Here is a 24,843-nt window from a genome sequence, read left to right on the forward strand (position 1 = left end):
CCGATCTTTGAATAAAATGTGACTGCAGAATTACGAATCCCTTTCAGTGTGCACACTGTATGCTGTAAGGATTCTCCAGTGTTGCCGGGGAGAGCTGGCGGTCACATTATAGAAAAGTATAGACTAGACTATACAATTAACAGACGTTCGTGGCCTCTCTCAATTGAAGTGAGCTGAACGTGTATTCGGAATGTGGCCAGAAGTATGCAAATGGCATACTTGTGGTCAAATGACCGGGTCACTTTCGCAAGCCACACAAAGAATCCCAACAGTGTGCAATGCACACGCTGAAAGGATTCCGAGCTCCACGATCACAGTGACTGCAGACTTGTCCGAAGCCTGGACAACCCCTTTTAGAAAACAGATATTTATTCGGACTCCCATGACAGCACACGAGAGAGGGGATCCGCCCTTCAGGAACAGGAAACCTACAGATACAAAAGGGCGGCACCTCTCCCCATGCATCAGTTGGTTTCCTGTTCCTGGAGGGACTGGATCCTACAAGAAGATTGCTAGCAGATTCCAGGCCGGCCGGACCGATTCGGGTAGCGAGGGGGTCTCCTACCTCGGCCGGTGCGGAGTACCTGAAGCAGACACGGTGGCTCTGGCAGGGCTGCACGGCAGTGTCTGATCAGCGTGGAGCGGTCGCCAGGGGGTGTCCTGTCTCCGGAAGCCGCGCGTGGTATGTATAAAGGTCCTCCTCCCTTGAGGCGCTGGGGGGCTCTGGGGGGTCGGCGGCATTGTGGGGGCGCCCTCGGAGTCTCCCGGCATGGTCTCGGCGTTCCACGCTGTTCACAGCGCTGACAGGAAGCGCTGTGGACTAGGGGTGACGTCGGGGGGCGGAGCCGGCGGTGACTTCCGGGTCGCTGAGCTTCTGCGCATGCGCAGGGGCTCCAAGATGGCGGCGCCCACCGGTAAATGTGCGCCGATCACCCTCAGGTGTCGGCTGATCCCCTGCAGCTGCGAGGGGGGGGGTGGAAAGTGGCTACAAGCGCGGCATAATTACGCTGGCCGAAGGAGGGGCTATATATCGGCTCCAGGAGCGCGATCCTTGCTCCTGGTCTCCTAACTGAAGATGGAGTCTGTTCAGGATCAGCAGCCTCTGCTGCTGGATGAAGTGCCTCAGAAATCCATGGAGAAGGATCGTGAGAAAAAGAGCGATGGGTCTGGCCGCAGAAGCTCCTCCAGACAGGGGTCTGGAGCGTCAGCCAGAAAAGATCCCCCTCGTACTTCGGTATCTTCTGGGTGTGGGGCAGCCACTGGTAAGTGACCTTCGAGAAAGTTCACTTAGTGACTAGTGTCCCCTCATATGTTTTATGCAGGGAAGGAAACACGTCAGTAAGGCGAAGCATAGGGAATGTGCCATCTGCGGGGTTCCCTTGCCTGACTCACACCCTAAAAAACTATGTGACCCCTGTATCCAGCAGACGGTGAGGTTCTGGAAGGAGGGGAGGGAGTATAGCATGTAGATCTTACACTCTAGTCTACCTTACTTATCCCCGTAGGTAGCCGAAGAATCCTCCTCTATTACGGCCAGTCTCAAAGAGATGATTAGAATGGAGGTTAAGGAGTCCTTTAAAAACCTTTCACAGTCAGGAGGTTCTAGGCAGAGAACTGAGTGGGCATCTGATTCATCTGTGGAAAAGGACAAGTCTGAAGAATCGGACGATTCAGCAGCATCATCCTCCTCTTCGGAAGAAGACGCTGCTCGGTTTTGCCTACCCCTAGAAAGAATAGACAAATTGGTAAAGGCGGTCAGAGGCACAATGGGTATATCGGAACCCAAGCCTCAACTATCCAAAGAACAAATGATGTTCAGTGGATTGGAGCAGAAAAAGCGCAGAGTGTTTCCTTTAAATGAGAAAATACAAGATCTTATTAATAGGGAGTGGAGAAAACCGGAGAGAAAAGGCTCCTTACCACCTGCGCAAAAACGTCGGTACCCTTTTGATGACCCAGCAGTAGGTAACTGGGAGAAAGCACCAAAGCTGAATGCAGCAATTGCCAAGGTAGCTAAACGATCTTCTCTCCCATTTGAAGATATGGGAACACTTAAAGACCCCCTGGATAGGAAAGTGGATACCTTCCTAAAGGGGACCTGGGAAATGGCAGCTGGCTCCTTAAGACCTGCGGTAGCTTCAACCTGCACGGCAAGGTCAATGATGGTCTGGCTGGACCAGTTGGAGACCCAATTAAAGCAAGGGGCCTCTAGAGATTCCATACTCGCAGCATTACCTGTAATCCAGGAGGGGGCGGCTTTTTTATCAGACTCCTCAATTGACTCCGTAAAGTTGGCAGCTAGAGCAGCAGGACTTTCTAATGCTGCAAGGAGAGCCCTATGGCTGAAATGCTGGCCGGGGGATATGCAGGCAAAAGCAAAGCTCTGCGCTATCCCTTGTAAAGGCGAGTATTTATTTGGGCCTACCCTGGATGAACTCCTGGAGAAAGCAGGAGATGATAAGAAAAAGTTTCCCAACCTGTTCAATCCATACCGTCGTCCCTTCAACAAAAGAAGGTTCAACCGGGGAGGAAAGCGCGCCTTTTCACCAGGGAGAGATCGTCCCAGATGGGAGGATAGGCGAAAACGAGGTACAGGTCTCATGTTTCGCCGTAACCAGACGGAAAATAAAAAACAAGACCAATGACTGGCAATTCCAGTGGGAGGGAGACTATTGCAATTCTCGGCAGAGTGGTCGAAAATCACAAACAGCGTTTGGATAAAAGACACTGTTTCCCATGGTCTCAAGCTGGAATTTGTTCATATTCCACAGGACAAATTTAGTTTAACACCCTGGCGCTCATCTCCCACTGAACAATTCGCCCTAGAAGAGGAAGTGAGGACTCTTTGCTCCAAAAATGTTTTGGTAGAAGTGCCGTATTCTCAGGCAGGGAAAGGGTTTTACTCTCCCCTGTTCCTAATCCAGAAGCCTGATAAATCTTACAGGACCATTATAAATCTTAAGGGTCTCAATAAGTTTTTGGTGAAACATACTTTCAAAATGGAGTCCATCAATTCGGCAATAAAAATGCTTTTCAACAACTGTTTCATGGTAGTAGTGGATTTGAAAGATGCCTACTATCATGTACCCATTCATGCTGATTTCCAACGATACCTGAGGGTAGCGATACTAATGGGGGGTAGGATTCAACATTTTCAATTCAGAGCGCTCCCTTTTGGGATCACCTCGGCACCTAGGGTGTTTACTAAAATAATTGCGGAAGTCATGGCGCATTTAAGGGAGTCAAATGTCCTTATAATCCCCTACTTAGACGATTTCCTCATTGTAGGTAACTCGGTAGATCATTGTCTGTCACAATGGGAGATTGCTAAAACCAAACTAGAACGGTTGGGTTGGATCATAAACTTTGAAAAATCGAAATTACAGCCCCTAAATGTTCAAAAATTCCTGGGGTTAATGTTGAATTCAGTGACACAGCAGTGTCTCCTCCCTATAGAGAAAATAGACCAAATTCAGAGTTTTGTATTAAGAGCAATCAATACACCTTCCATGACACTTAGACAAGCAATGTCTCTACTTGGGTCACTCACATCTTGCATTCCAGCAGTTAAGTGGGCTCAGTTCCACACCAGGTCCCTGCAAAAAGAAGTCCTGTTCCATGACAGAGCCTTAAGAGGCGCATTGAATGGGAAATTGACGTTGAGGCCGATAACATTGAATTCCCTTAGATGGTGGCTAGATAAACAGAATTTATCAGCAGGGGTTCCCTGGATGGTGGATGTCACCCACGTGATAACCACGGATGCCAGCTCTTCAGGGTGGGGAGCCTATATGGGGGACATGGTGGTCCAGGGACAGTGGGAACCCTTCACAACATTCTCATCAAATCAAAGAGAGTTGTTGGCGGTTGAATTAGCTGTTAAAAAATTCCTCGTATATCTGCAGGGCCAGCACGTCAGAATTCTGTCGGACAACAGAGTGGCGGTCGCTTACATAAACCGGCAAGGGGGAACTCGTTCCGAAACTTTAATGCAGATCACGGATCGGTTGTTCCAGGTGGCAGAGCTCAATTTTCTATCTTTGACAGCTCTTCACATCAAAGGAAAAGAAAATGTGGCAGCAGATTTCCTCAGCCGAAATGTGTTAAAACAGGGAGAGTGGTCTCTCAACGAGGACATTTTCAATCTTGTCGTCCGCAGATGGGGTCAACCAGTGGTGGATCTATTCGCCACCAGAAACAACAGAAAAGTAAAACTTTTTTGCTCCCTAAATCCCAGGGAGAATCCCCTGGCGGTGGACGCGTTTCTGATAAAATGGGATTTTCCACTGGCCTATGCTTTCCCACCATTGAACCTGATACCTCTAGTGGTGAGGAAAATCAGGGAGGATCGAGCGAAAGTCATCCTTATCGCCCCCTTTTGGCCCAGAAGAACCTGGTTTGCCTGGCTCAAGACAATGTCCGTAGCGGTCCCCTGGGTACTGCCAGAGATCCCGAACTTACTTTCTCAGGGACCGATCTCCCATCCACAAGTGGCGGGGCTCCATTTGACGGCATGGAGTTTGAACGGTCACTATTAGTGGGGAAAGGCTTCTCTCCAAACTTAGTAGAGACACTCCTAAAGAGTAGAAAGCAAATAACTACGAGAATCTACTCTAGGACTTGGAGAAAGTTCTTGACTTGTTCAAAATTTAACATCCAAGACGGGGTGCCAATACAACAAATCTTAGAGTTCCTACAAAAGGGGTTTGAGTTAAAACTCTCTCCTAGTACCCTTAGAGTACAGGTCTCAGCTTTAGGTGCCCTGTTTTCCTGTAATATAGCTAATAACTACTGGATAGCAAGGTTTATTAAGGCAGTTAGTAGATCCACACCAGTGCATAAAGACAGAACAGTTCCATGGGATTTAAATTTAGTTCTGTCCTCCCTCACTAAACCCCCCTTTGAACCTCTGCAGGAGGCCTCGATCAAAATGTTGACACTCAAAACAGCCTTCCTGATTGCCATAACCTCAGCTCGCAGGATAGGGGATATACAAGCGCTTTCCAGAGCTCCTCCATACACTGAAATCTTGTCAGACAGAGTAGTCCTTAGACCAGACCCAGCATATCTACCAAAGGTGGCGACACGTTTCCATAGATCACAGGAGATAGTTTTGCCGTCCTTTATTCCTAATCCCTCTAAAGGCCCCTTCACATTTAGCGACGCTGCAGCGATACCGACAACGATCCGAATCGCTGCAGCGTCGCTGTTTGGTCGCTGGAGAGCTGTCACACAGACCGCTCTCCAGCGACCAACGATGCCGGTAACCAGGGTAAACATCGGGTAACTAAGCGCAGGGCCGCGCTTAGTAACCCGATGTTTACCCTGGTTACCATGCTAAAAGTAAAAAAAAACAAACACTAGATACTTACCTACAGCCGTCTGTCCTCCAGCGCTGCGCTCTGCTTCTCTGCTCTCCTCCTGTACTGTCTGGGAGCCGGAAAGCAGAGCGGTGACGTCACCGCTCTGCTTTCCGGCTCACAGCCAGTACAGGAGGAGAGCAGAGAAGCAGAGCACAGCGCTGGAGGACAGACAGCGGTTGGTAAGTATGTAGTGTTTGTTTTTTTTTACTTTTAGCATGGTAACCAGGGTAAACATCGGGTTACTAAGCGCGGCCCTGCGCTTAGTTACCCGATGTTTACCCTGGTTACCAGTGAAGACATCGCTGGATCGGTGTCACACACGCCGATCCAGCGATGTCTCCAGGGAGTCCAGCGACGAAATAAAGTTCTGGACTTTCTTCAGCGACCAACGATCTCCCAGCAGGGGCCTGATCGTTGGTCGCTGTCACACATAACGATTTCATTAACGATATCGTTGCTACGTCACAAATAGCAACGATATCGTTAACGATATCGTTATGTGTGAAGGTACCTTAATCCTAAAGAGCAGGAGCTTCATACGTTAGACGTCAGGAGATCTCTTCTTCAGTATATTTCAGCTACTGATAATTGGAAGAAAGATGGGGCTCTGCTTCTTTCCTTCCAGGGTCCAAAGAAAGGGTTTAGAGTATCAAAATATTTACTGGCTAAATGGATTAGGGAAACTATCTCTCTAGCTTATACAGCAGGTGGGGGGCCAGCTCCGCAGAATCTAAAGGCACATTCCACCCGGGCCATGGCGTCATCCTGGGCGGAAAGATCTGGAGTGTCAGTGGAGCAGATATGTAAGGCGGCCACATGGTCATCCCCTTCCACTTTCTTTAAACACTATCGGTTGGATTTGGGGTCCTCCTCTGATCTTTCCTTTGGGTTAAGGGTGCTACAATCTATAGTCCCTCCCTAAGGTAGCTTACATCTCTGTAAATCTCTCGTGTGCTGTCATGGGAGTCCGAATAAAGCATTAAGCTACTTACTGGTAGCGGCATTTTTCGGAGGCCCATGACAGCACCCTTAGTTCCCTCCCTATTCACGTGGGGGTAGCACTTCCTATAGTGTATATAATGATAGATTTCACGAGTGGTATCTAGTTCGATACAATAGGATTGTTTTGTATATAAACTGTATATAATGTATATTTGTGTACCACTAATCGCGGTAGTCCTCTCAAGCTCTGAAATACAACTGATGCATGGGGAGAGGTGCCGCCCTTTTGTATCTGTAGGTTTCCTGTTCCTGAAGGGCGGATCCCCTCTCTCGTGTGCTGTCATGGGCCTCCGAAAAATGCCGCTACCAGTAAGTAGCTTAATGCTTTCAATTTACTAAACAAACAAGCGTCTGAGAGATTGTGAGGGTGAGATATTAAATCAATGTTCATAGTCAAAAATTGTGAATTAGAAAAAAATAAGCCTTTCAACATCAACTTTTAGAAAAAAAAGGAGATAAGCTCATTAAAGAGAATATCTGATCCATGTTAAGAACAAAACAAAAACATTTATACATTAAAAAAGACAAATATTCACCAGCCTGATGAACAAGAAAGGCTGATGACCTGGCATTTATTTTCATAGTGATGGATGAATTAGTTGAACATTTTTGTCACTATTGCTGTTGAAAAATGGCAAATATTCATAAATAAGATGGTGGTTGTAACATGGGGATCCAGCACTATAAGGACACTATACAGGGCCCTATCCTTGGCACCTAACATTCTCTTCCTGCACTGATGGGCTACATGGTGGTGCCCGTGAACCGTAAGCCGGGTGTCTATATATAAACAAAGGGCTACACTGATGAAGTAACCCACAGTGAAGGGGCTCTTCATCAGGACACCGTCATCATGGCTGGTTTGGATGAGCTATTTCCTTCCATAACTAAAACGTCTGTGTAATGGAAAACAGAACCTTCCACCTCACTTGGAACCAAGCACAGCCAGGTTTTTCTTCCAGGCACAGTGCTCCGTTGTGTCAACTTGGGCATGGTCTTATTTTCTAACCAACAGGTCAGTGAGCCCAGAGTGCTTGGCTGCAAGTCCAAACATGGCTAAAAGTGCAGAAAATGAGCAGCTCACTTCATTCTGCATAAAGAAACAGGTTTTGTCCTGGGTATTTTTCTTCAACAAATTAAAAAGATGCAGAAGGAATTCACAGAATGATCTAATAATCCTTAAAACATAAAATTACATAATGTCCATGGTAGGATCACACGCAATGTTTCCTCACCATTGGATAAAGCTTGCTGCAGTTCATTGTCCGATATTATGCCGCTGTTGTCTGTGTCCACCCTGTAAATGATAGGAAAGAAGATCGGATATTACTTGGGATATATAACTGCAGACGGCCGCTACAAACACCGCGCACTGCGGAGGGTTATTCTGCGTTTCACGCTCACCTATCACAATAGCCCGACATTACGCTAAGCGCACCCCACCGGCTTTCCACACATCCACACCACACATTTCTCTGCCACTGCGTGCTGTTGTGATAGGCCAGACAGACGCCTGCCCTGGGAGATTGGGAAAAACAATCCGGCTAGAACTTTCCCTCTTCAAGGTGGTGGGTACATTTAGAAGCAGGGGATCAGGACTAAAGGGGAGACCCCAGCATTGAGACTTCTGAGCTACACCTAAACTCAGCATCTCATCCATCTCATGCTGAAATATATATCTCACTCTGGGTTTATAATACAACGGCGCCCAGTGTCCATGTTGTGAAGGGCTTGTTCGTTCCTCCTGAGCTTTCTAGTGAATGCAGCTAGGCTTTCTGGTCTGCAGATAGCTGTGGGTTAAACTGAGCATCCTCCATGAAGCCACCCTCTCGGTGGTTCTTTAGGTGCATATGTGGATTAGGTGCCTGGTGAGAGGAGCTGTGATATCCCCAGAAGCTTTCCTGCTGCTCAGCCATGGCTTCATTGATTGACAGTGCTGACTTCTTTGATTCACGGAACTGCAAAAGTAACCCACAGAAATGCCTCAGATAAGGAGCAAGGTCCCCTACAAGGACACGAACTGAATCAAATACATGGCCTCTTTTCACCAAAAGGACACCAGTGAGATCACCACAAGGCAACATTGATAAAGTGGTCCAACGCCCCTGGAATAGGCGAAGAGCGTTGGGGTGGGAGACAGCTGCCATTCGGGCTTGCGTGGCCTGCAAATCAGGTGAAACAAATGCACTTGCATTTAATAGAGTGTGGTTCTAACACATACTATGTGTCTATTTTGAGCATTTAATGTTTTATGGCAAGGTTGTAGAGTCTGCGTTCTTCTGCGCAGGCACAACCATGCGTGGCGACCAGGTTCTCTCCCCGCTTCCATCCTCCCTGCATAGCTAGGAACCACACAGTTTCGGATGCCCCTGTCACCCATGTATACATGGTGGGGAACGCACCTTATCCAACGCATGCCGGAAGTCACTGCAATGGAAGCAGAAGTGACTCGCCGGCATCCGATCAGAACGCTGAAAGCAATGCCCCTAGAAGGGGGGAATAGGTACTGTATAATCACTCTATTACAGGTGCAGGAGTACGGAGCCTCTATTACATGTCACAGGGCACGGGGATGGGAGGGGGGTGGTACGCAAATGAAGTCCGGAGGCAGAGATTTCTTCCAGGCATTGCATGCCCAGGAGCCTGGAAGAAATCATTAGTATAAATAAAATATGATTTCTCAATAACAAGACCGCTAATATGAGGCATACAGGTAGGACTAGTGTAACATTTCTATCACCTGTATGCCCATATTAATAGGTCACACATCCCAGGGGTGTTAGATTCCCTTTAATTGTCAGGTGATGAAGATCATGGAGGAGGACCTGCAGTACCTGGCAGCGGCCACTCTAGAGCTGTGGTGCCACTGATTCTGTTGTGGTATGTGCTTTAATGTAAATATTGTAGTGGCATATATAATAATGAAGGCGTTAACACACCAGTTTTGGAAACTTACAGTAACCCACTTCCTGGCAACCATGTTACAACACTATTACAAACTGCATTTACAAAATACAGCTATGTTAAGCACAACTAAGCAGTGAACAATGCCAAGACTTCATGTCCTCCTGCGCCGGGTCTCCCAAGGCTCACAGTTCTGCTATGTGTCTGCCAGGAGGGAATCACCCGGTATCTCCTCTCTGATACCGCCGGCCAGAAACTAGGGATTCTTGGTAGCTTCATGGCGACCATCTCTCCCTTGTTCTATGAAATCGGCTAATGTTTGTGAGATTAAGTGCCCTTTCACATGGGCAGATATTCATAAAGAAACAACTGGAGATTGGTGTCAATCTGCTCATTTTCTCTATTTTCACCGGAATGTAAGTATGTACGGTTTTTTTTTTTTTACATTTACAATGGTAACCAGGGTAAACATCGGGTTACTAAGCGCGGCCCTGCGCTTAGTAACCCAATGTTTACCCTGGTTACCAGGGGACTTCGGTATCGTTGGTCGCTGGAGAGCTGTCTGTGTGACAGCTCTCCAGCGACCACACAGCGACGCTGCAGCGATCGGCATTGTTGTCTATATCGCTGCAGCGTCGCTTAATGTGACAGTACCTTTAAAGACTTGCATGGCCAAGTACAATGGGTGCATGGGATGCCTTTATGCTAAACGGACAGACTGTCAGATAAGAGAAAATATGATAGTGTGACTCTAGCCTTACAAAGAACAATTATTAGCACTATATGGGATACTTTGTGCTTTTCTCTACAGACTTTTAGTGGAACTTCAGAAGTTCCAAAAGAAAATGGTACAAGATAAACACTTCAAAGTACTGGTGTTTCTTATACAAAGTCTCACATTATACAAGCACAGTCCACCTCCCAGACACTGTTGTAGCATAGAAAAACACCTCAAGAAGCCAGCTCAGTTCTGGAAAAGTATTCTATGGACAGATGAGACAAAGATCAACCTGTACCAGAATGATGGGAAGAAAAAAGTTTGGAGAAGAAAGGGAACGGCACATGATCCAAGGCACACCACATCCTCTGTAAAACATGGTGGAGGCAACGTGATGGCATGGGCATGCATGGCTTTCAATGGCACTGGGTCACTTGTGTTTATTGATGACATAAGAGCAGACAAGAGTAGCCGGATGAATTCTGAAGTGTACCGGGATATACTTTCAGCCCAGATTCAGCCAAATGCTGCAAAGTTGATTGGACGGCGCTTCATAGTACAGATGGACAATGACCCCAAGCATACAGCCAAAGCTACCCAGGAGTTCATGGGTGCCAAAAAGTGGAACATTCTGCAATGGCCAAGTCAATCTCCAGATCTAAACCCAATTGAGCATGCATTTCACTTGCTCAAATTCAGACTGAAGACGGAAAGACCCACAAACAAGCAAGACCTGAAGGCTGCGGCTGTAAAGGCCTGGCAAAGCATTAAGAAGGAGGAAACCCAGCGTTTGGTGATGTCCATGGGTTCCAGACTTAAGGCAGTGATTGCCTCCAAAGGATTTGCAACAAAATATTGAAAATAAAAATATTTTGTTTGGGTTATGTTTATTTGTCCAATTACTTTTGACCTCCTAAAATGTGGAGTGTTTGTAAAGAAATGTGTACAATTCCTACATTTTCTATCAGATATTTTTGTTCAACCCTTCAAATTAAATGTTACAATCTGCACTTGAATTCTGTTGTAGAGGTTTCATTTCAAATCCAATGTGGTGGCATGCATTTTCCAACTCGCGAAAATTGTGTCACTGTCCAAATATTTCTGGCCCTAACTGTATATATATATATATATACTGTATTTTCTGGCGTATAAGACTACTTTTTAACCCCTGAAAATCTTCTCAAAAGTCAGGTATCGTCTTATACGCCAGGTGTCGTCTTATAGGGCAGGTGCGGAGTAATCTACGGTCGCCGCATATTGTGGGGGGAGTGACCCCAATGACGAGGTGAGGGGGCGCCTCACCGGGAAGGTGTAAGTGAGGCAGAGAAGGAGATAATAGGATACAAGGGCGAGCCAGATGAGTGAAAGAGGAGTGTTTTTCTAGGCACAGCACCGCTCTCTCTCTTATTTGCATACCCCTGGCATCCCAGACGCTGACAGTTTGCTTCACTTACATCTTCCTGGTCAGGAGCTCCTTCACCTCGTCATCGGGACCACTCCCCCCACTATATACGTCGACCGCAAATTGCTCCGCACCCACCCTATAAGACGACACCCGGCATATAAGACAACCCCCGACTTTTGAGAAGATTTTATATTTTAACTGGAAAAGTTGGGGGTCGTCTTATATGCCGGAAAAGACTAGATAGATAGATATATATATATATATATATATATATATATATATATATATATATATATATATATATATATATTTTTTATACACACGGTATATATATTCATTTAGGAACAATTTGCATTCTCTGTGAGGAATGGGGGTGGGGACCTTCTCTGCTATATGGATTATCTGATTTTCTTCAATCAGCAGCTGTTTTACCCTGTAGAAGTAAGGTGTAATCAATGGGGACAGGTACAGACCGCCAAACACTGTGGCTCCTGTATTACAGTGCAATCATTCTCATAAGCATCGCCAAACACTAGCGGTGTACGCTGGAAGTTATAATATTTAAGTATCTCGGTACGATCACACATTTTGTCTGGAAAGTTGTCGGGTGACGGCGAGGAATATACCATGGGCTGCACTGTGTCTTTGTGATGTCAACATGAAAGCGAATGTGAGGAATGAGGAAGAATAGCCTTGTGTGATAGACAAGGCTATTATGTGTGGGGCTGGGTGATTCATACACTTGTGATCTCACTATCACAGGAATGACAGTCAGAGCTCATGTACACGCTGACATCTGGCTCCCCAATATGTCACCAAGAAGCGCCCCCCTAATCTACAGCAAACACATCTGGTGACTAACTAGAACAAGCTGGGAGTACTACATGATTTAACATCTACTATATAATTGTCTAAAGGTACCGTCACACTAAACGATATCGCTAGCGATCTGTGACGTTGCAGCGTCCTGGCTAGCGATATCGTTCAGTTTGACACACAGCAGCGATCAGAATCCTGCTGTGATGTCGTTGGTCGCTGCAGAAAGTCCAGAACTTTATTTCGTCGCTGGACTTTCTGCTGACATCGCTGAATCGGCGTGTGTGACGCCGATTCAGCGATGTCTTCGCTGGTAACCAGGGTAAACATCGGGTTACTTAGCGCAGGGCCGCGCTTAGTAACCCGATGTTTACCCTGGTTACCGGCATAGTTGGTCGCTGGAGAGCTGTCTGTGTGACAGCTCTCCAGCGACCAAACAGCGACGCTGCAGCGATCCGGATTGTTGTCGGTATCGCTGCAGCATCGCTTAGTGTGACGGTACCTTAACTCACTCCGTTACCGCCGCTATTAACCCTGTATGAACAAGTTTTTACTATTGATGCTGCCTATGCAGCGTCAATAGTAAAAAGATCTAATGTTAAAAATAACAAAAAAAATAAAAAATCATCATATCCTCACCCTCCGGCGCCTTTCCCGCTCCTCGCGACACTCCGGTGCTAAAGATGGTATGGGACAAGGACCTTCCATGACGTCACGGTCATGTGACCGCGACGTCATCACAGGTCCTGCGCGAGAAGGATCTTCCATAACGTCACGGTCATGTGACCGCGACGTCATCACACCCTGGGACCGGAAGCTGGCGAACAGGCGACATAACTACAAGGGGCTCTCGGATCAGAAGATGAGTATGTTTATTTGTTAACCTGTGACATACGTGGCTGGACAATATTCTACGTGGCTCTGTGCTGTATACTACGTGGCTGGGCAATATGCTACGTGGCTGGGCAATATGCTACGTGGCTGGGCAATATGCTACGTGGCTGGGCAATATAGTACGTGACTGGGCAATATAGTACGTGACTGGGCAATATAGTACGTGACTGGGCAATATAGTACGTGACTGGGCAATATACTACGTAGCTGGGCAATATACTACGTGGACATGCATATTCTAGAATACCCGATACGTTAGAATCAGGCCACCATCTAGTCATATACTCACCTTTCGCGATGCTCCGGTGACCGCTCCATACAAGCGGCAGGTTCCAGTGCTAAGGATGGTATGCGACAAGGACCTGCCATGACTTCATGGTCATGTGACCGCGACGTCATCACACCCTGGGACCGGAAGTTGCACCGTGCACAGGCGACAGAACTACAAGGGGCCCTCGGATCGGAAGGTGAGTATATGTTTATTTTTTATGTTTTAACCTGTGACATACGCGGGCTGGGCAATATACTACGCGGACATGCATATTCTAAAATACCCGATGCGTTAGAATCGGGCCACCATCTAGTACAAAATAAAGATTTATCTACAGTGACCTAAATTATGTAGTTAGAAAAGAATAGGTCCTGTGGAGAGAAATTCCAGCGTCTGATGCAGCCATTCTACTCTCCATCCCACCATGCGCCTACGACACGATACAGTGTGACGAGGCCCCAGGTGATAGGCCCCAGTGATCTAATCCGAACAATCATTCCATCTGCTGTTCTGTGCACTGAGGGGGTCTTACCAAGATGAAATACACAAGTAAAAGCACAGCATGTCATAGCAGTAATAAGGCTATGTGCACATGGATTTTTGAGCTCCGCGGATTTTTCCGCTGCGGATTTCATAAATCAGCAGGTAAAAGGCACTGCGTTTTACCTGTGGTTTTACACCGGCGGATTCCTATTATGGAGCAGGTGTACACCGCTGTGGAATCCGCACAAAGAATTGAAATGCTGCGGAATGTAAACCGCTGCGTTTCCGCGCGTTTTTTTCCACAGCATGTGCACTGCGGATTTTGTTTCCCATAGGTTAACATGTACTGTAAACGCATGGGAAACTGCTGTGGACCTGCAGCGGCGGATCTGCAGCAAAATCTGCAACGTGTGCGCATAGCCTAACATGACAGAGTCCGCGCCCCAGAGGAGAATATAGTAGGAGCAGATTTAGAAATGAAACCATAGAACTTGTGGTGGACTCCCCACAGACAAGCAGCTGAGTGTTGCAGAGCGGAGCTCCATCCGTGACATCACAGCCCATGACAAATAGTGCCCGAGCGTACAGCACACACCTGGAAAAAGTGACATTCCAGGGCGGCCGGCTGCCTCAAAGCCTTCTTTGTACGGAGGAGAGTAACTGGCCAAGACGAGATGACTCAGCGTAGACCCGTGTGTGCGTGGCCAGAGCGAGTGGGAACCAGAACTAACGGCAGAGATCATCCACTGCTACATAGAGCTCCAGCAAGGCTGTGTTTAGTCAGAACAGTGGTATGTTACAGCCACGTATACACATAACCTGCTCTTCTCATATTACAATATTCTACACCAGAAAGGTACTCCGTCCCCATGTTTGCTTCTCAGGTGAATGAAGACATGACAGACCCTGTGAGTGTGGTTGGGGTCACCATCCTTCACAGCTCTGGTGGAGCACTGCACACTGATGGTCACACTGACGGGGGCACTACAGGACTGTAATCAATAGCTGGTGTGATGTATATACCTGCCACGGTCGTCTTGTGGGTACGTTGGAAGTAGTTTAGTTCCAGCTGCAACTGGCAGACATTGCCTCACTGGCACCCACAACCAGGTACCTTGGCCCCAAGCTGCTGTGGTATGTTCCTGCTTAAAGGGGTTTTCACACGAACAAAGTACGTTTTAATTATCAGATCTTTGAATAATAACAAGTACATCAAAGTACATCTGTAATGTCCTCCCATATCTTGGCAAGGACCCCAGTCATCCCAGAGGGGAGAGACTGTCCGAAACTGTAGTGATGAGGCTGATGGACAAGGGCAGAACTCATGGACTAGGGCAGAACTGTGCAATTTTCGTGCAATTTTTTTTCGCTAATGTGCTTGAGGCCTTAGACACAAATACTCACAGCGGTACCTTGCTCTAAAATGTCTAATTCTCTATTTAAAATATATACAAAATGATTCATTGTTTCAGCGCTTTTTTGCTCAAATAAAACTAAACTAAATATAATATGTATAGTCTTTATATTATCAAATGCAATAAACTAAATAGAACTAGCTAGAAACTAAGGGTACCATCACACAGTGGCATTTTGATCGCTACGACGGCACGATTCGTGACGTTCCAGCGATATACTTACGATCTCGCTGTGTCTGACACGCTACTGCGATCAGGGACCCCGCTGAGAATCGTACGTCGTAGCAGATCGTTTGAAACTTTCTTTCGTCGTCAAGTGTCCCGATGTGGCGGCATGATCGCATCGTGTAACAAAGGTGTGCACTATATTGTATACGATGTGCGCATAGTAACCAACGGCTTCTACATCGCAAACACGTCATGAAATTATCGCTCCAGAATCGTGCATTGCGAAGTGTGAACGCAGTCTACGACGCTGGAGCGATAATGGTGCGATGCTGGAGCGTCACGGATCGTGCCGTCGTAGCGACCAAAGTGCCACTGTGAGACGGCACCCTAAATGGCTAAACTCAAAGGAAAACAACAACCTCCTGTGGTGCGACAGTAATGGCCTTAATTACAGAACAAAAGACGGTGAATAGAGGATGTTAGCTAAAATCCTTCAGGTCATTTGACCCGTCTCTGGGTTCCAAAGGTAGAAATGTTAAATGACTCCTCTCTGGGACTTCTAGTGTTAATTGAAAAAAAAGTGTTAAAAAATAAAGAAACCCGTTTTTGTAAGAAAAGAAGTGTTGTTACTGTGAGAATAAAAATAAAAAGCTGTATCTTAAATAAAGGAATAAATGTTCCTTATTTCTCCCAACACGCCCACTGCTACTCCTGACATTTCTGCTAGAAGCGATGGCGTCCCATCTGTCAGTCACCTGAATAACGGGGGACGTGATCCCTTAAAGGGAACCTGTCACCCCGTTTTTTCAGATTGAGATAAAAATACTGTTAAATAGGGCCTGCGCTGTGCGTTACAATAGTGTATGTAGTGTACCCTGATTCCCCACCTATGCTGCGAAATACCTTACCAAAGTCACCGTTTTCGCCTGTCAATCAGGCTGGTCAGGTGGGCATGGTGACATCGCTGCTTCTTCCCCAGCTTTCCGTTGGTGGCGTAGTGGTGTGCGCATGTCCAAATGCCGAATCCACTGCGCGCAGGTGAAGAAAAAGCGCGCGATCTGCGCTATTACCCTTGCCATCTTCCTGAGGCCGCGCGTGCGCAGATGGAGTGCTCTGCTGCACGGGGCTTCAGGAAAATGGCCGCGGGATGCTGCGCGTGCGCAGATGGAGATCGCGGCGGCCATTTTCCCGAAGCCGAGATGAACACTCGGCTTCGGGAAAATGGCCGCCGCGATCTCCATCTGCGCATGCGCGGCATCCCACAGCCATTTTCCTGAAGCCCCGTGCAGCAGAGCACTCCATCTGCGCACGCGCGGCCTCAGGAAGATGGCCGCCCCCACCGATGACAAGGGTAACAGCGCAGATCGCGCGCTTTTTCTTCACCTGCGCGCAGTGGATTCGGCACTTGGACATGCGCACACCACTACGCCACCAACGGAAAGCTGGGGAAGAAACAGCGATGTCACCACGCCCACCTGACCAGCCTGATTGACAGGCGAAAACGGCGACTTTGGTAATGTATTTCGCAGCATAGGTGGGGAATCAGGGTACACTACATACACTATTGTAACGCACAGTGCAGGCCCTATTTAACAGTATTTTTATCTCAATCTGAAAAAACGGGGTGACAGGTTCCCTTTAATGTTGGGTAAAAATCTGGGAGTTGGGTACTCTGGTAATCGGAGAAGTTTGGTAGCGCCACCACGGCTCTGGGGGAGCAGCTTGGAATCGAAAAACCTCAGATGAAGCTCATTCATGTCAGTTTTTGGCACAAAGCACGAAATGCAACACGACCAGGTCCCCGACAGGATTTACCAGAGCAGCTTCTTTTCAGGCGATTTCCCCGTCCCCAGTAAGTTAGAGGTCGGGGACGGTTACCCCGCGGGTGTAGGGACCGCTGACTGGTCACAGCCCAATGTCTGGAGGTGAGCGGCTGCAGGGCACTTCCAATTACACCAATGTTTAGAATCTATGGACGAATTGCCACTGCGGCAGCAGATACCTCTTTTTCTTTTTTGAAAATTCCCCTTTATATCAGCATGTGCTGAATAGTAGTTCTTCCCTCCCAGAGGACAGTGTGGAGCAGAGGCACCTAGTCCCTGGCAGCACCCTAAGGCCGGGGTCACACAGCCACATCCTCCTGAGGAGAGACTGGCCGCTGGGACCGGGCACCTAGTCCCTGGCAGCACTATAAGGCCGGGGTCACACAGCCACATCCTCCAGAGGGGAGACTGGCCACTGGGACCGGGCACCTAGTCCCTGGCAGCACCATAAGGCCGGGGTCACACAGCCACATCCTCCAGATGGGAGACTGGCCGCTGGGACCGGGCACCTAGTCCCTGGCAGCACCGTAAGGCCGGGGTCACACAGCCACATCCTCCAGAGGGGAGAATGGCCGCTGGGACCGGGCACCTAGTCCCTGGCAGCACCATAAGGCCGGGGTCACACAGCCACATCCCCCTGAGGAGAGACTGGCCGCTGGGACCGGGCACCTAGTCCCTGGCAGCACCATAAGGCCGGGGTCACACAGCCACATCCCCCTGAGGAGAGACTGGCCGCTGGGACCGGGCACCTAGACCCTGGCAGCACCATAAGGCCGGGGTCACACAGCCACATCCTCCAGAGGGGAGACTGGCCGCTGGGACCGGGCACCTAGTCCCTGGCAGCACCATAAGGCCGGGGTCACACAGCCACATCCTCCAGAGGAGAGACTGGCCGCTGGGACCGGGCACCTAGTCCCTGGCAGCACCATAAGGCCGGGGTCACACAGCCACATCCTCCAGAGGGGAGACTGGCCGCTGGGACCGGGCACCTAGTCCCTGGCAGCACCATAAGGCCGGGTCACACAGCCACATCCTCCAGAGGGGAGACTGGCCGCTGGGACCGGGCACCTAGACCCTGGCAGCACCATAAGGCCAGGGTCACACAGCCCTGGCAGCACCATAAGGCCAGGGTCACACAGCCACATCCCCCTGAGGAGAGACTGGCCGCTTGGACCGGGCACCTAGTCCCTGGCAGCACCATAAGGCCAGGGTCACACAGCCACATCCCCCTGAGGAGAGACTGGCTGCTGGGACCGGGCACCTAGTCCCTGGCAGCACCATAAGGCCGGGGTCACACAGCCACATCCTCCAGAGGAGAGACTGGCCGCTGGGACCGGGCACCTAGTCCCTGGCAGCACCATAAGGCCAGGGTCACACAGCCACATCCCCCTGAGGAGAGACTGGCCGCTGGGACCGGGCACCTAGTCCCTGGCAGCACCATAAGGCCGGGGTCACACAGCCACATCCTCCAGAGGAGAGACTGGCTGCTGGGACCGGGCACCTAGTCCCTGGCAGCACCATAAGGCCGGGGTCACACAGCCACATCCTCCAGAGGAGAGACTGGCCGCTGGGACCGGGCACCTAGTCCCTGGCAGCACCATAAGGCCGGGGTCACACAGCCACATCCTCCAGAGGAGAGACTGGCCGCTGGGACCGGGCACCTAGTCCCTGGCAGCACCATAAGGCCGGGGTCACACAGCCACATCCTCCAGAGGGGAGACTGGCCGCTGGGACCGGGCACCTAGTCCCTGGCAGCACCATAAGGCCGGGTCACACAGCCACATCCTCCAGAGGGGAGACTGGCCGCTGGGACCGGGCACCTAGACCCTGGCAGCACCATAAGGCCAGGGTCACACAGCCCTGGCAGCACCATAAGGCCAGGGTCACACCGCCACATCCCCCTGAGGAGAGACTGGCCGCTTGGACCGGGCACCTAGTCCCTGGCAGCACCATAAGGCCAGGGTCACACAGCCACATCCCCCTGAGGAGAGACTGGCTGCTGGGACCGGGCACCTAGTCCCTGGCAGCACCATAAGGCCGGGGTCACACAGCCACATCCTCCAGAGGAGAGACTGGCCGCTGGGACCGGGCACCTAGTCCCTGGCAGCACCATAAGGCCAGGGTCACACAGCCACATCCCCCTGAGGAGAGACTGGCCGCTGGGACCGGGCACCTAGTCCCTGGCAGCACCATAAGGCCGGGGTCACACAGCCACATCCTCCAGAGGAGAGACTGGCTGCTGAGACCGGGCACCTAGTCCCTGGCAGCACCATAAGGCCGGGGTCACACAGCCACATCCTCCAGAGGAGAGACTGGCTGCTGGGACCGGGCACCTAGTCCCTGGCAGCACCATAAGGCCGGGGTCACACAGCCACATCCTCCAGAGGAGAGACTGGCCGCTGGGATCGGGCACCTAGTCCCTGGCAGCACCATAAGGCCGGGTCACACAGCCACATCCTCCAGAGGGGAGACTGGCCGCTGGGACCGGGCACCTAAACCCTGGCAGCACCATAAGGCCAGGGTCACACAGCCACATGCCCCTGAGGAGAGACTGGCCGCTGGGACCGGGCACCTAGTCCCTGGCAGCACCATAAGGCCGGGGTCACACAGCCACATCCTCCAGAGGAGAGACTGGCCGCTGGGACCGGGCACCTAGTCCCTGGCAGCACCATAAGGCCGGGGTCACACAGCCACATCCCCCTGAGGAGAGACTGGCCGCTGGGACCGGGCACCTAGTCCCTGGCAGCACCATAAGGCCGGGGTCACACACCCACATCCCCCTGAGGAGAGACTGGCCGCTGGGACCGGGCACCTAGTCCCTGACAGCACCATAAGGCCGGGGTCACACAGCCACATCCCCCTGAGGAGAGACTGGCCGCTGGGACCGGGCACCTAGTCCATGGCAGCACCATAAGGCCGGGGTCACACAGCCACATCCTCCAGAGGAGAGACTGGCCGCTGGGACCGGGCACCTAGACCCTGGCAGCACCATAAGGCCGGGGTCACACAGCCACATCCTCCAGAGGAGAGACTGGCCGCTGGGACCGGGCACCTAGTCCCTGGCAGCACCATAAGGCCGGGGTCACACAGCCACATCCCCCTGAGGAGAGACTGGCCGCTGGGACCGGGCACCTAGTCCCTGGCAGCACCATAAGGCCGGGGTCACACACCCACATCCCCCTGAGGAGAGACTGGCCGCTGGGACCGGGCACCTAGTCCCTGACAGCACCATAAGGCCGGGGTCACACAGCCACATCCCCCTGAGGAGAGACTGGCCGCTGGGACCGGGCACCTAGACCCTGGCAGCACCATAAGGCCGGGGTCACACAGCCACATCCTCCAGAGGAGAGACCGGCCGCTGGGATCGGGCACCTAGACCCTGGCAGCACCATAAGGCCGGGGTCACACAGCCACATCCTCCAGAGGAGAGACCGGCCGCTGGGATCGGGCACCTAGTCCCTGGCAGCACCATAAGGCCGGGGTCACACAGCCACATCCTCCAGAGGAGAGACCGGCCGCTGGGACCGGGCACCTAGACCCTGGCAGCACCATAAGGCCGGGGTCACACAGCCACATCCTCCAGAGGGGAGACTGGCCGCTGGGATCGGGCACCTAGTCCCTGGCAGCACCATAAGGCCGGGGTCACACAGCCACATCCCCCTGAGGAGAGACTGGCCGCTGGGACCGGGCACCTAGTCCCTGACAGCACCATAAGGCCGGGGTCACACAGCCACATCCCCCTGAGGAGAGACTGGCCGCTGGGACCGGGCACCTAGACCCTGGCAGCACCATAAGGCCGGGGTCACACAGCCACATCCTCCAGAGGAGAGACCGGCCGCTGGGATCGGGCACCTAGTCCCTGGCAGCACCATAAGGCCGGGGTCACACAGCCACATCCTCCAGAGGAGAGACTGGCCGCTGGGATCGGGCACCTAGACCCTGGCAGCACCATAAGGCCGGGGTCACACAGCCACATCCCCCTGAGGAGAGACTGGCCGCTGGGACCGGGCACCTAGTCCCTGGCAGCACCATAAGGCCGGGGTCACACAGCCACATCCTCCAGAGGAGAGACTGGCCGCTGGGATCGGGCACCTAGACCCTGGCAGCACCATAAGGCCGGGGTCACACAGCCACATCCTCCAGAGGAGAGACCGGCCGCTGGGATCGGGCACCTAGTCCCTGGCAGCACCATAAGGCCGGGGTCACACAGCCACATCCTCCAGAGGAGAGACCGGCCGCTGGGACCGGGCACCTAGACCCTGGCAGCACCATAAGGCCGGGGTCACACAGCCACATCCTCCAGAGGGGAGACTGGCCGCTGGGACCGGGCACCTAGACCCTGGCAGCACCATAAGGCCGGGTCACACAGCCACATCCCCCTGAGGAGAGACTGGCCGCTGGGACCGGGCACCTAGTCCCTGGCAGCACCATAAGGCCGGGGTCACACAGCCACATCCTCCAGAGGAGAGACTGGCTGCTGGGACCGGGCACCTAGTCCCTGGCAGCACCATAAGGCCGGGGTCACACAGCCACATCCTCCAGAGGAGAGACTGGCCGCTGGGACCGGGCACCTAGTCCCTGGCAGCACCATAAGGCCGGGGTCACACAGCCACATCCTCCAGAGGAGAGACTGGCCGCTGGGACCGGGCACCTAGTCCCTGGCAGCACCATAAGGCCGGGGTCACACAGCCACATCCTCCAGAGGGGAGACTGGCCGCTGGGACCGGGCACCTAGTCCCTGGCAGCACCATAAGGCCGGGTCACACAGCCACATCCTCCAGAGGGGAGACTGGCCGCTGGGACCGGGCACCTAGACCCTGGCAGCACCATAAGGCCAGGGTCACACAGCCCTGGCAGCACCATAAGGCCAGGGTCACACCGCCACATCCCCCTGAGGAGAGACTGGCCGCTTGGACCGGGCACCTAGTCCCTGGCAGCACCATAAGGCCAGGGTCACACAGCCACATCCCCCTGAGGAGAGACTGGCTGCTGGGACCGGGCACCTAGTCCCTGGCAGCACCATAAGGCCGGGGTCACACAGCCACATCCTCCAGAGGAGAGACTGGCCGCTGGGACCGGGCACCTAGTCCCTGGCAGCACCATAAGGCCAGGGTCACACAGCCACATCCCCCTGAGGAGAGACTGGCCGCTGGGACCGGGCACCTAGTCCCTGGCAGCACCATAAGGCCGGGGTCACACAGCCACATCCTCCAGAGGAGAGACTGGCTGCTGAGACCGGGCACCTAGTCCCTGGCAGCACCATAAGGCCGGGGTCACACAGCCACATCCTCCAGAGGAGAGACTGGCTGCTGGGACCGGGCACCTAGTCCCTGGCAGCACCATAAGGCCGGGGTCACACAGCCACATCCTCCAGAGGAGAGACTGGCCGCTGGGATCGGGCACCTAGTCCCTGGCAGCACCATAAGGCCGGGTCACACAGCCACATCCTCCAGAGGGGAGACTGGCCGCTGGGACCGGGCACCTAAACCCTGGCAGCACCATAAGGCCAGGGTCACACAGCCACATGCCCCTGAGGAGAGACTGGCCGCTGGGACCGGGCACCTAGTCCCTGGCAGCACCATAAGGCCGGGGTCACACAGCCACATCCTCCAGAGGAGAGACTGGCCGCTGGGACCGGGCACCTAGTCCCTGGCAGCACCATAAGGCCGGGGTCACACAGCCACATCCCCCTGAGGAGAGACTGGCCGCTGGGACCGGGCACCTAGTCCCTGGCAGCACCATAAGGCCGGGGTCACACACCCACATCCCCCTGAGGAGAGACTGGCCGCTGGGACCGGGCACCTAGTCCCTGACAGCACCATAAGGCCGGGGTCACACAGCCACATCCCCCTGAGGAGAGACTGGCCGCTGGGACCGGGCACCTAGTCCATGGCAGCACCATAAGGCCGGGGTCACACAGCCACATCCTCCAGAGGAGAGACTGGCCGCTGGGACCGGGCACCTAGACCCTGGCAGCACCATAAGGCCGGGGTCACACAGCCACATCCTCCAGAGGAGAGACTGGCCGCTGGGACCGGGCACCTAGTCCCTGGCAGCACCATAAGGCCGGGGTCACACAGCCACATCCCCCTGAGGAGAGACTGGCCGCTGGGACCGGGCACCTAGTCCCTGGCAGCACCATAAGGCCGGGGTCACACACCCACATCCCCCTGAGGAGAGACTGGCCGCTGGGACCGGGCACCTAGTCCCTGACAGCACCATAAGGCCGGGGTCACACAGCCACATCCCCCTGAGGAGAGACTGGCCGCTGGGACCGGGCACCTAGACCCTGGCAGCACCATAAGGCCGGGGTCACACAGCCACATCCTCCAGAGGAGAGACCGGCCGCTGGGATCGGGCACCTAGACCCTGGCAGCACCATAAGGCCGGGGTCACACAGCCACATCCTCCAGAGGAGAGACCGGCCGCTGGGATCGGGCACCTAGTCCCTGGCAGCACCATAAGGCCGGGGTCACACAGCCACATCCTCCAGAGGAGAGACCGGCCGCTGGGACCGGGCACCTAGACCCTGGCAGCACCATAAGGCCGGGGTCACACAGCCACATCCTCCAGAGGGGAGACTGGCCGCTGGGATCGGGCACCTAGTCCCTGGCAGCACCATAAGGCCGGGGTCACACAGCCACATCCCCCTGAGGAGAGACTGGCCGCTGGGACCGGGCACCTAGTCCCTGACAGCACCATAAGGCCGGGGTCACACAGCCACATCCCCCTGAGGAGAGACTGGCCGCTGGGACCGGGCACCTAGACCCTGGCAGCACCATAAGGCCGGGGTCACACAGCCACATCCTCCAGAGGAGAGACCGGCCGCTGGGATCGGGCACCTAGTCCCTGGCAGCACCATAAGGCCGGGGTCACACAGCCACATCCTCCAGAGGAGAGACTGGCCGCTGGGATCGGGCACCTAGACCCTGGCAGCACCATAAGGCCGGGGTCACACAGCCACATCCCCCTGAGGAGAGACTGGCCGCTGGGACCGGGCACCTAGTCCCTGGCAGCACCATAAGGCCGGGGTCACACAGCCACATCCTCCAGAGGAGAGACTGGCCGCTGGGATCGGGCACCTAGACCCTGGCAGCACCATAAGGCCGGGGTCACACAGCCACATCCTCCAGAGGAGAGACCGGCCGCTGGGATCGGGCACCTAGTCCCTGGCAGCACCATAAGGCCGGGGTCACACAGCCACATCCTCCAGAGGAGAGACCGGCCGCTGGGACCGGGCACCTAGACCCTGGCAGCACCATAAGGCCGGGGTCACACAGCCACATCCTCCAGAGGGGAGACTGGCCGCTGGGACCGGGCACCTAGACCCTGGCAGCACCATAAGGCCGGGTCACACAGCCACATCCTCCAGAGGAGAGACTGGCCGCTGGGACCGGGCACCTAGTCCATGGCAGCACCATAAGGCCGGGGTCACACAACCACATCCTCCAGAGGAGAGACTGGCCGCTGGGACCGGGCACCTAGTCCCTGGCAGCACCATAAGGCCGGGGTCACACAGCCACATCCTCCAGAGGGGAGACTGGCCGCTGGGACCGGGCACCTAGTCCCTGGCAGCACCAT

At 52.9% G+C, this 24,843-nt stretch overlaps 1 protein-coding gene across 2 annotated transcripts in view; it reads right to left on the bottom strand.

The window, feature by feature from the left end:
* The window catches only part of PDCD6 (programmed cell death 6), a 36,722-nt gene that overhangs the window by 10,082 nt on the left and 1,797 nt on the right, over positions 1-24,843 (bottom strand). For both annotated transcript variants that reach the window (XM_069730523.1, XM_069730522.1), the window contains exon 2: positions 7,601-7,662. In XM_069730523.1, coding sequence (XP_069586624.1) covers positions 7,601-7,662 — 62 coding nt within the window. The remainder of the gene's footprint in view (positions 1-7,600; positions 7,663-24,843) is intronic.

This window comes from Ranitomeya imitator, chromosome 6 (genome assembly GCF_032444005.1).
Source record: "Ranitomeya imitator isolate aRanImi1 chromosome 6, aRanImi1.pri, whole genome shotgun sequence".
NCBI lineage: Eukaryota > Metazoa > Chordata > Amphibia > Anura > Dendrobatidae > Ranitomeya > Ranitomeya imitator.